The sequence below is a fragment of the Microcaecilia unicolor genome, chromosome 2 (assembly GCF_901765095.1).
Source record: "Microcaecilia unicolor chromosome 2, aMicUni1.1, whole genome shotgun sequence".
Classification (NCBI taxonomy): Eukaryota; Metazoa; Chordata; class Amphibia; order Gymnophiona; family Siphonopidae; genus Microcaecilia; species Microcaecilia unicolor.
In genome coordinates this window covers 232,009,175-232,027,417 of record NC_044032.1, presented here as the reverse complement: position 1 = coordinate 232,027,417, position 18,243 = coordinate 232,009,175, and the positions used below count along the sequence as shown (strand labels likewise).

Here is an 18,243-nt window from a genome sequence, read left to right as displayed (position 1 = left end):
ACTGGATAGTTGTGATGACCAGTGCTAGCCTAGCAGGCTTGGGAGCTCATTGTTTGGATGGGGTAGTACAGGGCTGATGGTCAATGCAGGAGGCATCTTGGATCATTAATTGCAGGGTGGCGAACGAATTGGCCAGGCAGGCAGCAGGCAAGAGAATAATCCAGATACAGGCAGTGTCAGTAGGCAGGCAGCAGGCAAGAGAGTAATCCAGGTACAGGCAAAGTCAATAGGCAGGCAGTAGGCAAGAGAGTATCCAGGTACAGGCGAAGTCAGCAGCAAAGGACACAGTAGAGAAGAAGCAAGCAACAGAGCAAAGTAAACACCTACTGAGGTAGAAGCCGAAGCATTGAGGCAGGGAAGGGTTCCACAGAAATAGTGCTGGCATCAGGCATTCACTGGAAACAGCTGAAAAGGAGAGTAGGCATTGGAAGAAGGGGGGAGCGCAAGGTAAGCAGTCAAGCATCCAATAGGGAAAGAGCAGAGGAAGCAAGGGAGAGCCCATAAGTTAAGGGCTGAGAGATGGACAACCAGGACACCAGTCATGGGGAGCCAATCCCCTTGGAGCAAAGAGGCAGGGCAAAGACGCCGTTAGTCGCCCAGCCAGCGTCCGCAGGGGAGAGGAGCAGAGCACTGTGGGTTGAGAGCGCCAGCCAGGCGCACACACACACGCCGACGGACAGATTCCAGCCCTACACTGACGGAAGGAGCGCCATTACCGTCAAGATAAGGGACGTGACACCCCATTTCAGATACAGCAACAGCAGGCTGTCTCCACACCAACTCCAGTCCCATCATTACCAGTGCCTGTCTTAGGTGACCAGTTCTGAGCCACGGTGAGAGAAGAGTTAGCAAATTTGCTACAGCTCCAAAGTGTTCAGGCATCAAGGGGCTTGTGCCAACAGCAACACTCAGCCACTCTGACCCCAAGGCCCATGCTACACCTGTGGAGCGGTCTCCAACCCCCTTACCTCGAGAGGCATTGGCATCAGTGCCTCCCCTTGCACAGCAACTATCGACATTGAGAGAGGAAGCTCCCTCGAGGTCAACAAATAAGCATGAAGCATTCACTTTGGGGCCTGCCCCCGAGGCCTGAACGTCCATCCAGACAGGCACAACCGCAGGAATCTCATCAGGACTGTTTTGCAGAGTCTAACATGGACTGGTCATGGGAGTCTGAGGAAGAGCTAGACTACCTCTCGGAGAAGGGATCATATAGCATACCCTCTCTCCTCTCCTTTTGAGCCACTCTCCTTCACCTGTTTTGTCCAGGAAATAATGGATGCCAATCCCTTTAAGTTGGAATCGCAGGATGAACCTAGGGCTGAGTCCCGGAGTTTTGATTTTCTGCCTAGAAATGCTGTGACAGTTTCTCTGCACAAAGTTCTCTGGGATGCGCAGATGAAGAACTGGGAGACCACTCTCTCTGTGCATGTCATACCAAAGAAGGTGGATTCCATATATCGGATTCAGAAGGTTCCTGGATTCAAGAAGACCCAGTTGCCACACCACTCCCTAGTGGTTGAACCTGCTCTTAAAAAGACTAGGAGTTCCAGGTCTCATGCTTTTGCACCCCCAGACAGAGTGGCCTGGACCTTAGATTCTTTTGGCAGGAAGGTTTGTCAGGCTAGTCTCCCGCATCAAGGACTACCAGCTGTACATGAGCATTACTTGCGGTCCTTGGTTCATAGTGTACTAGACTTTGTAGACAGTCTCCCAAAGGACCAAGCTGCTGAGCTTGGCCAGCTGGCCAAAAAGCAGGAGGAGTGTCAGAAATATCTGGCCAGGGTAATAAGTCATCTAGACTACTGCAATGCACTGTACGCCAGATGCAAAGAACAGACAATCAAAAAACTCCAAACTGCCCAGAATACGGCCGCCAGACTCATATTTGGAAAAACTAAATATGAAAGTGCAAAACCACTAAGAGAGAAACTTCACTGGCTCCCACTGAAGGAACGCATTGCGTTCAAGATCTGCACGATTGTACACAAAATCATTCATGCAGACGCCCCAATCTACATGCTAAACCTTGTGGACCTACCTCCCAGAAACGCCACAAGAACATCTCGCAAATTTCTCAACCTGCACTACTCCAGCTGCAAAGGGCTGAAGTACAAACTGATGCATGCCACTACCTTCTCGTACATGAGCACGCAATTATGGAACGCATTACCCACAGACTTGAAAGCAATCAACGAAACAACTATCTTTCGAAAATCTCTGAAAACATTCTTCTTCAACAAGGCCTACAATGAGCACCTATAACCTCACTAAGCCACCTCACCAAACCAGTTAATTATGAAAGCTCACCTTATCCAACTATCCTAATCACTCCCTTCCTTCTTCCCTCTTCCCTTCCTCGATCGCTACACATTACTAACTGTATCTGATATCCTGATATGATGATGTCAATAAATCTATGTAAGCCACATTGAGCCTGCAAATAGGTGGGGGAATGTGGGATACAAATGCAATAAATAATAATAATAATAATATGATACTTTTGATATTTCGTCCAGACTCTCCGCTTTGGGTGTGGGGATACGCAGACTCTCAAGGCTGCGTGTCTCTGACCTTGAACCTATGGTTCAGTAGAAGCTAGTGGATATACCTTGCGGGGGACAAGGTGGAAGGGGTTGCTGACCTCACCAAGAAACATAGTGACACCATCCAGTCTCTCTCCTGGTAGCCGCTTCCTAAGTCCTCCACTACTTGGAGGTTCTCTGGTAGGTACCAAAGGAGTTCATATTACTCTCAAATGCATATTACTCCAACCCATCCTCAGCAGGAGGCCTAGACCCAACACTGGGCCTGCCAGCAACGTCCACAGAAGTCACAGCCTGCACCCCCAGTTAAAAGTGGGGATGAGCTTTTGACTGGCTCAAGGAGAGCATAGCTGCCATCACGGTATCCATACCGGACAACATCCTGGTAGGGGGTAAGGTTGAATTTTTTTCCAGGAAAGATGGCCCTTTGTAACTTCCGACTGGTGGATTCTCCAAATAGTCAACACAGGATAAGCTCTCAATTGGCAACTAAGACCTCCAAATTATCCTCCGTGGGTGTCATCTCTCAGTGCCTGGCAAATTGCAGAGGAACTCGCTGCCCTTCTCCAGGACCATGCGGTTGAGAACGTTCTACTAGGGCAGGAAGTGTGGGGGGATTTTATTCCAGTTACTTTCTCATAACCAAGAAGACTGCGGGATTTCGTCCAAACCTAAACCTAAGAGCCCTGAACAAATATCTGGTCAAAGAAAAGTTCAGGATGGTTTCCATGGGCACCCTTCTCTCCATGATTCAGAAAAACGATTATCTATGCTCTTGAAGGATGCATATTTGCACATCCAGATACTTTCCAGTCACCAGAAGTACATCAGATTCCTAGTAAGGATACACCACTAACAGTACCACATCCCGCCAATTGGCCTCACATCCGCTCCCAGGGTCTTTACAAAATGTCTTGCAGTAGTCGCAGGCTGAGAGTGCATGTGTTTCCCTACCTAGACGATTGGTGAAGAGCACATTGCGGGAGGGTGCTCAAGCATCAATGCAGAGAACTATGCGGGTGTTGGAGATGCTAGGGCATAAAAACACTTTCCATTAAAATTCCAAAATATTGTAATGTCCGTGGCAAGCAAAATTAAAAGACTTATCTGTGCTCAAGATATGATAATACTTTAAAAGAAGGTTCAAGTGATGGCCCTGTCTTTCTTTAGAGGTAAAATGAGAGGTGTCTTGTTGGTAGTGCATCTCAAACTGACTGGTTTGGCATATCTCCTGTCTTGTCCTCCTGCCAGTTCTGCAGTGGGACTATATTCTGGTTCTGAATACATTGATTGGGCCCACTTTTGAAATGTTTTATCCTATCGGTGAAGGACTTGACTTTGAAAACTGCTTTTCTGGTAGCTATTTGCTCAGTACAGTGAACCTGGGAGTTGCAGGCCCTCTCCTGCAGGGATTCATATTTAGCCTTCGCAGTAGACTGGCAGGCATATTTTCAAAGCACTTAGCCTTCCGAAGTTCCATAGAAACCTATGGAACTTTGGAAGGCCTAATTGCTTTGAAAATATGCCTCTCTGTGTGCATAATGCAGTTTCACCTTTTCATCTAAACCAATATATCCTCCTGCTGGTGTTTTCCAGAAGGAAGAAGATTGAAGCATTGAAGACTCTTTACAGGATGAATATTCACTATTTGAAGGTAACGATTTCTTTCCAGAAGTCTAATTGGCTCTTTGTGGTGTTCACTGGTTTGCTCAAAGGGAATGCAGTTTCAAAGTCATCCATGGCATGGTGGTCTAGGGCCCCTTCTAAATTGGGAGGTGCTTCTGCAGGGTCTTCATGTGCATTCTGCGAGGTCTCAGGTGACCTCTTGGATAGAGGCTTGAGTCATGGGCCTGAAGGATATTTTGTAGATTCCATTGCGTCCCACAGATCAATCTAGAGACTTGTGGGTTATGTCCCACAACCAGCAGATGGAGATAGAGAGAACTCCGAGGTTTGCTATATGTGCAGCCATCCAAACCTCATTATTCTCTCTATCTAGCAGGTGGAGGGTCATACCAGTGCAGCTCTGTAGTGATCTGGCTCCTTTCCCATTCCCTCGGGTACTGTTGAGTCTGTAGTGGGGTTGAGGAGCTGTTGTCCAGCTTTGAGTATACCTGGTGGTGCCAGGTCCCTTCCTTCCTCCCCTATTAGGCTCCGGCTCCGTTTCTCTCCTGCCTCTTCATAAAAGTAAAAAAAAAAAAAACGTTTGGGGTCGTGTAGGGATATTTCCCTCAGACCAAAATTGGGCACTGGGCCAAGGTCATCCGGCAGCGTGTGGGAGGGCTATGTTGGACGGAGCAGCAGGGATGTCAGCTCTGTCTGAGTCTGCTAAGCGCTGCTTGCGGTGTGGGAACCGCAGAGCAGTGTCGGGAGCCTGTGAGGCATGCCTGAAGGAGCAGGCAGTCAAAGAGGGAGTTCTGGCTCGCAGGGTGGGCAGGTTGCAGATCCCTCGGCCTGTCACTCGGCGGGGGAAGGCGGTGTTGGGGCCGACGCTGTTTTGGCAGGAATGCCATTTCAGCTTTCATTGCGTGCCTCTGCCGGCGGCATTTTTTCGTCGCACCACATGGTGAGGGCAGATATGGGCGACGCGCTGGGTGCTGCCCCGCAGGCAGGCTTGGCAGGGGGAGTTTTGCATTGACCGCCTTCCTCAGGGGTGGACGAGGCAGCGCTATCATTTTCCCCGGAGTTTGTGCTTTTGATGCACAGGGCTTTTCAGATGAAGAGTGCGCGGGGGCTCGCTGCGGCAGACATGCAGCCTTTGGACTCAGGGTAATCTGCATGTTTCCTCTAATCTACCAAAGAGGCCACGCTTGGAAGCCATGGGCACAGGGGAGGAATTTTTGGGCCCTTCTGACACCAAGAAGGGTCATTGTTCAGGGGATTCCCTGCAAGCACCATCGGAGGACCAGGAGGAGGGTGAGTTGCCATCGGGGGAAGGTGATGACCCCACTGCGGTACGGCTGTTCCGTAGGGATGAACGTCCCTCGTTTATTGTGCAGGCTATGGAAGTGTTAAATATTTCTCCTCCAGACGCAGTTCCTTCAACTAGTGCTGCCCCCTCCATTATTGACAGGGACCAAGGGTCCCTCTAGAGCTTTTCATGTTCATGAGGCTATGAAGGTGCTGATTGCAGAGCAGTGGAACACGCTCAACACCAGCCTTAGGGTGGTGCGGGCAATGATGAGATTTTACCCTATGTGCACAGAGGATGTGGCCTCCTTTAAGGTGCCAGCTGTGGACTCCTTGATTATGGCAGTCACGAAAAAGACCACGTTAGCGGTGGAGGGCGGTACTGCCCTTAGGGACCCCCAGGACCGAAAACTGGAATCCTCACTTAAGTTGGTGTTTGAGGTGGCGTCATTATGCCTTCAGGCCTCCGATTGTGGGTCTTACGCCGCAAGGGCTTGCCTTTCTTGGGTTCAGAAGGCTGCTTCAGCAGAAGAACTGATTGACTACCTGCTGGCCTTGGAGTCAGGGCTGGCAGATTTGTTGTACGATGTGTTTCGGGTGTCAGCCAAGGAATTGTCCTTGGCCTGTACCGCCCGCCGCTGGGTCTGGTTGAGGCACTGGGCGGCAGATGTCACCTAAGTCTCGTTTAGCTCACCTACCCTTTAGAGGGAAGCACCTCTTTGGCGGGGACCTCGAAGCAATCGTGAAAGAGCTCGGAGACTAAGAGTCAACAGCTGCCAGAGGATAAGAAGGCGAGATTTCGCTCGGTTCACCCCCGGTTTCGGGAGGCCAAGTGGTATAGACCAGGAAGATTTCAGAGACCTTGTTTCCAGCAGTGGCAGCAGTCCTTTTGGGGAGACCACCGTCCCGCTATCTCTGGGCCGCGAGGACAGCAGGGCGCCAGAGGCGCAGAATGATGGGGCCCTGGCCCATCTCCCTCCTATCGGAGGCGTCTATCCCTCTTTTGGAAAGAGTGGGCCAGGGTAACTTCAGACGAATGGGTACTGGAAATTGTTTGGGACGGTTACAAGCTCGAATTCGCCCATCCCTTACCAGATTTTTTCTTGGAGTCCCCATGCAAGGCTGGCCAAGCTTGCGGCAGTCCGGGAGATGCTGGCAGAGCTTTTACGGCTGGAAGCGGTGCGTCCGGTTCCTTCCGCTGAGCGGGGCCGGGGTCGTTACTCCATTTTTTTCTTAGTTCCCAAGAAGGGCGGCACGTTCCGCTCGGTCCTCAATCTCAATGCAGTGAACAGGGCCATGATGGTCCATCATTTTCGGATGGAGACCTTACGCTAGGTGATGGCAGCAGTGCAGCCGGGGGAGTTTCTGACCGCTCTCAACCTCATCGACCTCAAGGAGGCATATCTGCATATTCCCATTTGGCTGCCGCATCAGCCCTTCCTCCGCTTCGTGATTCTGGGTCTGTATTACAAGTTTCAGGCCATGCAGTTCGTGTTGGCAACGACTCCTCGTACCTTTTCCAAGGTTATGGTAGTCGTCGCCGCCTACTTGCGATCTCAGGGCATTCAGGTGCACCCATATATAGATGATTGGCTCATCCGTGCACCCTCTCGCGAGGAAAGTGCATGGACCACGTCCAAGGTGCTTCAGCTGCTGTGTTCTCTGGGGTGGGTGTTCAACATGCAGAAGTGTCACCTCACTCCATCGCAGTCCCTGGAGTGTCTAGGGGCCCTGTTCGATACTCGGCTGGGCAGGGTATTCCTGCCGGAGGCTCGCAGACTTCGCCTCCAGAATCAACTGTCTTCCCTGTTACGGGAACCGGCGCCCAGGGCTTGGAACTATGTTCTGGGATCCATGGCGGCGACCTTGGACATAGCACCGTGGGCCAGGGGACATATGCGTCTTCTGCAATGGTCGCTTCTCAGTCCAAGAAATTTGTGATACAGGTTGCTTGGACTCCATGCGCGCGGTTTGCCATGCGATGGTGGCTGATAGCACAGAATCTGCAGAGGGGAATGCCTCTCGCGACTCCGGATTGGGTTATCATGACCACAGACGTCAGACTGGGGGGCGCATTGTCTCGGCAGGACGGCCCAGGAGATCTGGTCTCAGACGGAGGCAGCGTGACCAATCAATCTCTTGGAATTGTGGCTGATTCATCTGGCTCTACAGGAGTTTCGAACGATGCTGCAGGAGCAGGCTGTCAGAGTCCTGTTGGACAACGCAACAGCAGTAGCCTACGTCAACAGGCGGGGGTACCAAGAGTGCCCAGCTCACCAAGGAAGCCGTATTTCTCTGTGTATGGGCAGAGCATCATCTGTTCCTCCTATCAGCGGCACGCATTGCAGGGGTTCTAAATATTCAGGCAGACTTCCTCAGCCGGAATCAGCTAGATCCGGGGGAGTGGGAGCTTTCCCAGCAAGCTTTCTGCCAGATTACGAAGGGCTGGGGGTTCCCAGCGTTCGATCTGATGGCCCGCTGTTCCAATGCCAAAGCCTCCCGCTTCTTCAGCAGGGGCAGAGAGTACGGGGCCGAGGGCATAGACACGCTCATTCAGCCATGGCCGGAGGTCCTTCTGTATGTGTTTCCGCTGTGGCCCATGATAGGCCGGGTGCTCGGGTGCATTGCTCGACATTCGGGGCCGGTGATTCTGGTGGCTCCGGATTGGCCCAGTCGGCCCTGGTACGCGGATCTGGACCGTCTGCTGGTCGACAAACCATTATGCCTTGTGGTATGCCCCGATGTTTTGCGCCAGGGTCCAGTACTCATGGAGAATCCCACTTGCTTTGGGCTTACGGCATGGCTCTTGAGAGGGCACGCCTCAGACAGGGGCTATTCTGAGAAAGTCATAATTACAATGCTGCAAGCCCGGAAGCACTCTACATCGTATTCATATGCGCGGGTCTTGCGCATCTTTTTCTCATGGTGTGCTTCTGCAGGGATTGCGGCGGAGTCGGCTACAGTTCAGTCCATCCTAGTTTTTTTGCAGGATGGGCTGGATAAAGCCCTGTCCTTGAGCTCCTTGAGAGTGCAAGTGGCAGCCTTGGCGTGCTTTAGGGGCCGTTTGCACGGTCACTCTTTGGCATCGCATCCAGATGTGGTACGTTTTCTTCGGGGCGTTAACCACGTCCGCCCTCCGCGGGTTCCAATTCTACCGGGGTGGAGTCTTAATTTGGTGCTGCGGGCAATGCAAAGTCCTCCGTTCGAGCCTCTGGCTAAGGCATCCTTGAAGGATCTTAAGTTGAAGGCTGTGTTTCTGTTGGCCATGGCCTCGGCGAGGCAGGTGTCGGAGCTTCAAGCCTTGTCCTGCAGGGACCCCATTCTTTGTTTCACTGAGGCTGGGGTATGCTTCAGGACAGTTCCGTCCTTTCTGCCCAAGGCGGTGTCTCGCTTTCATTTGAACCAGTCGGTGATGTTGCCAGCCTTTCGAGAGGTAGATTACCTGGACAATTTCCGAGCTCTGCTCAGTTTGGATGTGAGCCGTGTGCTGATACAGTATTTGGAGGCCACAAACTCCTTCCATCGTTCGGACCACTTGTTCGTGCTATTTGCAGGATGTAATAAAGGAAACATTGCCACGGTGGCTCGATGGTTATGGGAGGCAATTATTTCAGCCTACATAGGTCTGGGAAGGGTACCTCCTCCTCTTCACGTGCAGGCTCATTCTACGAGGGCCCAGGCTACATCCTTTGCGGAGTGTTGTTTAGTGCCACTGGAAGAGATTTGCTAAGTGACAACTTGGGCATTTGGATGTGGCTGCGCGTCAAGATGCGGCGTTTGGGGCATCTGTGTTGGCCTCTGGGGCCGACGGGTTCCACCCTACTTGAGGACTGCTTTGGTACATCCCACCTGATAATTTTCTTTCCATTAGTCCCAACAGATCAATCCAGAGGCCCTCCATGGTACTTGTATTCTGCGGGTTCTATGTTTTGATTGTTTAACTGTTTGAGTAGTTCGGTTCAGTCTCCTCTGTTTGGTCTGTTGGAATTTAAATAAATAAATATATATATATAAATAAAGAGATAAAGAATAGGTGGAAACAGCACAGCTCATCAGTTTCAACGGAACAGCTGTGGAGCACTGCGATAGTTGCATGGATTGCCATTCCGTAGACTTTGGGACGGTGGGAGAGGCAGGAGAGTGCGATTCATATTGTGTGAGAATTATGCTTACTGCTTTGGTATTGTTCATACTGAGGTTTGTATGGCTGCACATGACCACATATAGCAAACCTTGGAGTTCTCTCTATCTCCATCTGCTGGTTGAGGGACATAACCCACAAGTCTCTGGATTGATCTGTTGGGACTAATGGAAAGAAAATTATCAGGTAAGAACTAATTTTACCATAACCACTTGGGCCTCCTTGCAGTCTTTTTTAAACACTGCAGAGTTGATGCAAGAGCCAGAGAAATGGCACCTTTGGGCATTTCTAGAGGGAGCTTGTCTTTCTCCTGCCCAGAGGAATGAAACTTTGGTACATCCCGTAAGTCTGGACTTGTCTATCAGGATGAATAGGAAGGTGAAATTTGCTCTTACCTGCTAATTTCTTTTCCTTGATTCCTGCTAGACCAGTCCATTCCCACATGAGAGGACTGTGGCTCTTAAGGGTTTCTCTTTGCATGTGCCTTGTATTCAACCTCTCACAGCATGAACTTTAGTGATCTTAGCAGAGAGTTCTCTTTTGGGGATTCTGTTTGTGCAGAGTGTTGTTTTTTTGTATTTTGTTTTGGGTGTAAGCTTTCTTTTGATATACTGGCACATTCCAAGCTCCACCATTCTTTATGCTGGTGATGTCACTGGAAAAGCTCAGGTTTTCTCCATCTCTCTCTGCTGGTAGGCTGGCATAACCCGTTTAGTCTGGTCTTCCAGGAATCAAGGAAAGGGAAATTAACAGGTAAGATCAAATTGCATCATTTATGCATTGGTCTTGGTGGTAGCTCTATCACTAGGTAGTTGACATATGACAGTTTTAATGTCCTGATCTTAAGGTAGGAGTATTAAAAATATTAACAAGCAGGTATATGTCATCAGAAATGCGTTAGTACACTGTTAGCTTGAGTTTTAGTTCTTCCTTTTCTTAGTATATCACTTATCAGAAGAGCAGTTAAACATTTTTTTTTATTGAAGTGTTAGCTTGTTTACTGAAGTAACATAAGAATTACATAAAGGTGATGGTGTAGGTGAGTTTTTAAGAGTGATACCACATAGGGTTCTTTAGATATCAGAAGATCAAATCTGTATGGTCTCAAAAGTTCATAAGCAACAGCATCAAATCATTCAGAGAAAGCTGTGGTCCTTGGGTAACCCCACCTTCTTCCCCCATCCACATATTTCAGTTAGCATTAGACTTATGTTTACTTCCAGTACCATTTAAATAAAAGATGTGTCCAGATATGTTAGCTTAGAAATTATTTTGAGTATTTTGAATGGAGTTGACTTGTCAGTTTCACACAGGCAGCACTGGTTGGCCTGCGAAAATTGCCAACACTGTATCTGGATAATATGCACATATATTAAAGCATACTGATTGCTTTTTAATTTGTTTATCCTATATACTTTTAGGGCACTGGCCCTAAACTGTGATGCCCCCCTGAATGATAAAGATGGCGCCGAATCTAAAAACTGGAGAGCTGGTAAGCCAGTCCGTGTGGTACGAAGTTCAAAAGGAAGAAGGATCAGCAAATATGCACCAGAAGAAGGCAACAGATATGATGGCATTTACAAGGTGCTCAGTCTCCTATCATATTTTGAAGCTATATTAGGATAGCAGTACTATCTAACTAAAAGCACGGTTGTGGTATTTCACATGACTCAAGGATTGTAACTCCAATTCTGCCTTCTTTGATTTATGTGACATTTCAAAGTAGATTTTCATGATTGAAAGATCTGCTGGGAATGATTGTCCCTGCTGCATCTTGTATTAATGTCCAAACAAAAGAGAAGAGATAAGCAATTCCACAGAGTCTGCACAGGCAAACTAAAGGGTGGGAATGACCAAAGTGAGGAGTCAAGAAAAGCTGATAAATCTTTATTTTCCGAAGACAAGCAGCCGTGTTATTCCCATATGTGGGTGACATCATCTGACAGAGCCCTGGTATGGGTGCTGAATCGCTAGCACTGGAGAAAGTTCTAGTGGCGTCCCACCACGCATGCGCTGGTGCCTTCCTAGAACTCACTCCCCTCTGGCATTAGATCTGAAACTTAAACTACCTTATTTTCCAAAAGAGGCTAAAAGCCTTCTTTCCAAAGTCATCTGCTCCATATGTCCCTTCACTATCCACAAAAAACATCAAGCCAAACACATCGACTGCTCTCACACTCTATAGTTTTATACAAGATTGGTTTCTTCTAACGAGTTTGTAAAACTGTAAAATTGTATTCAACAAATGTTCCACCTACAACACTGTATCCATCCTAAGTCCCACTTAAGATGTAAACCGCACTGAACTCCAAATGGGAAGGATATTAGCGGTATATAAGTCCTGAATTGAATTGAATTCCTGCCCGACACTCGAGTGCAGGTCCCTCGGTCTCTTTTTTTTTTTTTTTATGTTTAAACAATTTTATTAAGAAATGAAACACACAACTGTTTTTGTACAAAAAAATGTTTTTAACTTCCACATCTGAAGAATTCCAACCCCTCCCTCTCCCCAACTCCCCCTACCCCTCTTACCCTTGACAAGTCTTCTAGACAGCTCAGAAGGCCTGTATTCTTATGACCCTCCGAGCTCAAGACAAAGAAATACTTCCAACCCCACCCCACCCCCAGCCTATTCACCCCAAAGTGATCTCCCCACCCCATATTTGTGCTCTTTAATACCACTCGTTACCACAGATATGGTATAGTCCAGAAAAAACACATCAAGTATTATAAAGTATTAATGATCAAACCACAACCTTTTGGATGCAGAGATTGAAGGTATGGCCCCCACACCTGGAGAAATCGCTTCTATCTCTTGGGGAATCCTTTAGCATCTGTGGCCTTCCAGGTCCCCAATAGGTATAGTTGGTTCCTCCAGTGCCAAACATTGAGGCTCAGCAGATACCCAATATTGCAATACACATTTATGTGCTACTAAACTCATCTTGCGACATATAGTATTACCCTTAGACCTACCACCAAATGCTCCCTTTTTATCTAATAACTGTTCTACCATGCCCGCCACCCCTCCTTCACCAGTGTATTCATATAACTTGTAATCGGCACCCAAAAACCCTGAACTTTGGGACAACTCCAGAATGAATGAAAAATGGAATTGGGCTGACCTCCACATTTTAAGCAACTAGTAGTCTGCATCCCCCCACATGATATAGTTGAGTCTGGGCAAAGTAAGCTCGATGTATCACTCTAAAATAGCATTCCCTCAACCTCCCACAAGGCGTGATTCCCGGAATGCTAGCCAAACTCGCCAACAAAATCCCATGCTGCTAAGGTCCTGCCCAAATCAACCTCCCATCTATGCCACAAATTATCTAATTTCTTTTTAGGCTTCCGTCTTATCAAAGCCTGATATATTCCTGATATTGACAGTCTCTCCTCTGTAATGTCATAAAAAATCCACGCACCTTGTCCCCCATCCTGTTATCCAATAACTTAGCACCCTATGAGGCTGTATAATGTTTCACTTGACTATAAGCAAATCTGTTCCCCCAGGTCACCCTATGTGCCTGTAATTCCTCAAATAGGATCAAGGCACCTTCCCTACCCAACATGAGCCCCGAAAGGGCAACATCCCTCTGTTCCCAAAGGATAAAAAGAGAATTATCCAGTCCTGGCTCAAACCTCACGTTTCCCCTTATTGAAAGCTGGTCCATAACTGCTGGGTTTTCCCCCAGCTGCTTAACAAGAACATTTCACACAGCCCACAGTGGTCCAAGTAATAAACTGTGCTTATAGTCCCAAGGGATATGAACTGAGAGAGTAATGAATAAAAATTGTAAGGCACATAATAGGCTCTCTCAAACTCCAGAGGGGTATAATCAGAAGTATGCTGGAACCAGTCCCCCAAATGACGTAGCAAACAAGCCTGATTGTACAGCTGGGAGAGTCTGATAGGCACGGACGGGGAGAGGGATCTTGGGGTGATAGTATCTGAGGACCTGAAGGCGACGAAACAGTGCGACAAGGCGGTGGCCGTAGCTAGAAGATTGCTAGGCTGTATAGAGAGAGGAGTGACCAGCAGAAGGAAGGAGGTTTTAATGCCCCTGTATAAGACGTTGGTGAGGCCCCACCTGGAGTATTGTGTTCAGTTTTGGAGGCCGTATCTTGCGAAGGATGTTAAAAAAATGGAAGCGGTGCAAAGAAAAGCTACGAGGATGGTATGGGATTTGCGTTCCAAGACGTATGAAGAGAGACTTGCTGACCTGAACATGTATACCCTGGAGGAAAGGAGGAACAGGGGTGATATGATAAACACGTTCAAATATTTGAAAGGTATTAATCCACAAACGAATCTTTTCCGGAGATGGGAAGGCGGTAGAACGAGAGGACATGAAATGAGATTGAAGGGGGGCAGACTCAGGAAAGATGTCAGGAAGTATTTTTTCACGGAGAGGGTGGTGGACGCTTGGAATGCCCTCCCGCGGGAGGTGGTGGAGATGAAAACGGTAACGGAGTTCAAACATGCGTGGGATATGCATAAAGGAATCCTGTGCATAAGGAATGGATCCTCAGAAGCTTAGCTGAAATTGGGTGGCGGAGCAGGTGGGGGAAGAGGGGTTGGTGGTTGGGAGGCTAGGATAGGGGAGGGCAGACTTATACGGTCTGTACCAGAGCCGATGATGGGAGGCGGGACTGGTGGTTGGGAGGCGGGAAATTCTGCTGGGCAGACTTATACGGTCTGTGCCCTGAAAAGGACAGGTATAAATTCAAGGTAAGGTATACACATATGAGTTTGTCTTGGGCAGACTGGATGGACCATGCAGGTATTTTTCTGCCGTCATCTACTATGTTACTATGTTACTATGTAAGTTCATTTAGCACCACCTGGAGTTGCACCACCTGATTTTTATGGTCCTCCCTCTGCACAGTCCCCAACTGTTGGCGTGCCTATCTCCAACTGGGCGCAGTATCTCTCTGTCCCAAGCCCTCCGTGCATGATGACAATAGCTGATAATGACATTCAGGCTTATTTTCAAAAGAGAAGGATGTTCATCTTTCGACATAAATCGGAAGATGGACGTCCTTTTTTCAGAGACGTCCAAATCGGTATAATCAAAACCCGATTTTGGACGTTTCTAACTGCAGTCCGTCGCAAGGACGTCCAAAGTTCAAGGGGGTGTGGCGGAGGTGTAGCAAAGGCGGGACTTGGGCGTGCCTAACACTTGGACATCTTTGACCCATAATAAAAAAAAAAAAAAAAAAAAACCAAGGATGCCCCTGACAAACACATGGATGTTTTCACTCGGTCCTGTTTTTCTTACGAATAAGGCACAAAAAGCTGCCCAAAATGATCAGATGACCACCGGAGAGAATCGGGGATGACCTCCTGTTACTCCCCCAGTGGACACTAACCCTCTCACCATCAATAAACATCTTTAAAAATATGTCGTGTCAGCCTCTATGCCAGCCTCAGATGTCATACTCAGGTCTGTAACAGCGCATGCAGGTCCCAGGAGCAGTTTTAGTGGGTACTGCAGTGCGCTTCAGACAGGTGGACCCAGGCCCATACCCCCCCTACCTGTTACATTTGTGGAGGAAACAGGGAGTTCTCCAAAACCCACCACAAACCCACTGTACCCACATCTAGGTGCCCCCCTTCACCCGTAAGGGCTATGGTAGTGGTGTACAGTTGTGGGCATGGGCGTAGTTTGACTGTTTCATTTGGTGGGGCAAATGATGGGGTGGGGCATATTAGGATATTCATTTGCATATATATATGCAAATGAATGTGCTAATATAGAGGAAGGTAAGGAGAATAAAAGTTAGCTCTTTCTCCCTTCCTTCCTTCCTTCCTTCCTTCCTCCTTATCCAGAACTCCCTCTTCCTCTCCAGTAGTATTTCCCCACTCCCTTTCCCATACCATGCCAGTGTAGACCTTAGAAATGCATAAGCTCTATATGTAGATCCTTCAAGAGGTAGTGTGTCATGATTTAGGCTCTACACCCTTTCTGATGTTTTGGTGCCACCTCAGTAAGGCCAACACACAATCTCTCCACTGCAAAACACTAAACACAAACTTGTGCAAAAACACACTCATAACCTTACCAAACCATAACAGCACTAATTCCAAGGACAGGACGTTCTACAACTTTATGACACAACAGATATGACACAAGGAACTAGAAATAAAAAAAAATATGAAGGCAAAATACTGAACTGGAAAGTTACCTCAAGAAGTCTACTCAGCATGCAGCAATACTAGAAAATTTGAAACTTGCATGCAAAATATCACAAATGCACATTTCCAAAAGCTGACATATTCCAATTAATAAATTCTGAATAAAATACTTTTTTCTAACTTTGTTGTCTGATCATTTAGTTTTTCTATTCGCTTTGATCCCAGCGTGTCTTCTGTTTTATGCAGTGTCTTCTTTCCATTTGATATTTTTTCTCTCACCATGTCCACCATCCTCCTGTATCCTTATGCATCCTGTCTACCACCTGTAGCCCTGTCCCTATCCTTCCTCCAGTTTCAGCATCTGCCCTCAAAGTGTTCCGATCCAGCCCTTAAATTCAGCAATTTCCCCTCCATCCATACCCAGCATTTCTCCTCACTCCCCTCCATCCATGTGCATCTACTTCCTCTGTCTTCCCTCTCCTCCATCCATGTTCAGCATTTCTCATCTCTCCCTTCCCCTCCATCCATGTGCATCTCCTTCCTTTGTCTTTCCTTCCCTCCATCCTTGTCCAACATTTTTCCTCTCTTCCCTGCCCTCCACTCCATCCATGTCCAGTATTTCTCCTCTCTTCCCTTCCCTCCATCCATGTGCATCTCCTTCCTGACTTTCCTCCCCTCCATCCATCCATCCATTTACAGCAACTCTCCATTCTCCCTGCCCTCCCCTCCATCCACCATATCCAGCAAATTTGCTCTCTCCCCTGCCCCCTCCATCCATCCATGTACAGCAACTCTCCATTCTCCCTGCCCTCCCCTCCATCCACCCATATCCAGCAAATTTGCTCTCTCCCCTGCCCCTCCATCCATCCATGTCCAGCAATTCTTTTTTTTTTTTTGTTACATTTGTACCCCGCACTTTCCCACTCATGGCAGGCTCAATGCAGCTTACATGGGGCAATGGAGGGTTAAGTGACTTGCCCAGAATCACAAGGAGCTGCCTGTGCCTGAAGTGGGAATCAAACTCAGTTCCTCAGTTCCCCAGGACCAAAGTCCACCACCCTAACCACTAGGCCACTCCTCCAATTCTCCTCTCTCCCCTGCCCTCCCCTCCATCCATCCATGTCTATCAACTCTCCATTCTCCCCTGCCCTCTCCTCCATCCACCCTTATCCAGCAAAATTCCTCTCTCCCCTGCCCCCATTCATCCATCCATGTCCAGCAATTCTCCTCTCTCCCCTGCCCCCATTCATCCATCCGTGTCCAGCAATTCTCCTCTCTCCCCTGCCCTCCCCTTCATCCATCCATGTCCAGCAACTCTCCATTCTCCCCTGCTCTCTCCTCCCTCCATCCATCCATATCCAGCAAATTTCCTGTCTCCCCTGCCCCCTCCATTCATCCATCCATGTCCAGTAATTCTCCTTTCTCCACTGCCCTCCTGTCCAGCAATCTCTTCTCTCCCCCTGCCCTCCCATCCATGTCCAGCGATTCTCCCTGCCCTCAGTTCCCCGGCAGCCCTCCTCTCCGTTCCTTCCTCCCCCCCCCCCCCCCCAAGTGTATTTAACACTTTTACTTTCAGGTGCAGCGACTGCAGTGAAGAAGACAACACAGCAGGCTCGCCTCCAGCTTCTCCGTTCCCTCACACAGTGTCCCGCCCTCGCGGAAACAGGAAATACATCATTGCAGAAGGTGGAACACTGTTAGAGAACGGAGAAGCTGGAGGCAAGCCCGCTGTGTTGTCGTCTTCACTGCCGTTGCGCCTGAAAGTAAAATGGTTAAACTCGCGCAGGGGTGGGGAGGAGAAATGGAGAGGAGGCTGTCGGTCGGGGAGCTGAGGGTGGGAAGGAGGGACCACCTCAGAGTTGCCTTGCGCCGTGCTGGCCCTGCGTTTTGGGGGGCAAGAGGCGAGTTTATCCCCCCTACATTCCATGTTACAATTTTCACAGTAAATCCTGCAAGTTCCTTTCACATGCAACATAAATAATTTGTAACCCCAGGGGTTGCCGTCCCAGCCTGCTGTCCCCCCTCCTGTAGCATGTTATAATAATGAGATTCCTCCCCAACCTCTTCCCTCTGTAAAATTAGGAAGTCTACCCATGTCTACCTTAAAACCCCTCCCCTTGCACCACCCTCCCCTCACAAATTCCCCTCTTTGCCCCCTGCGGTCCCACCAAAGGAACTATCACGTTTAACACCTCCCTTTCTTCCCCCTATAACAAGATATCAACAATACTGACATCACCCCCCCCCCCCCCCCCAAAAAAAAAAAAAAACCACCCACTTTTAACCACTTGTGAACCTGCATAGTCCTATGTCTCTGTTGTACTTATTAAGACGTATCCCTCAATAATACTAATTCAAGGCTCGGCAATGAGAGAGAGAGAAAACAATACTAGGACTAGGGGGCATGCGATGAAGCTACAAAGCAGTAAATTTAATATGAATCAGAGAAAATATTTCTTCACTCAACGTGTAATTAAACTCTGGAATTTGTTGCCTTAGAATATAAA

At 48.5% G+C, this 18,243-nt stretch overlaps 1 protein-coding gene across 4 annotated transcripts in view; it reads left to right on the top strand.

Annotated features, from left to right (window-relative positions):
* Positions 1–18,243, top strand: part of UHRF2 (ubiquitin like with PHD and ring finger domains 2) — a 414,897-nt gene that overhangs the window by 297,792 nt on the left and 98,862 nt on the right. For all 4 annotated transcript variants that reach the window (XM_030193781.1, XM_030193779.1, XM_030193783.1 and 1 more), the window contains exon 11: positions 11,019–11,181. In XM_030193781.1, the coding sequence (XP_030049641.1) occupies positions 11,019–11,181 (163 nt within the window). The remainder of the gene's footprint in view (positions 1–11,018; positions 11,182–18,243) is intronic.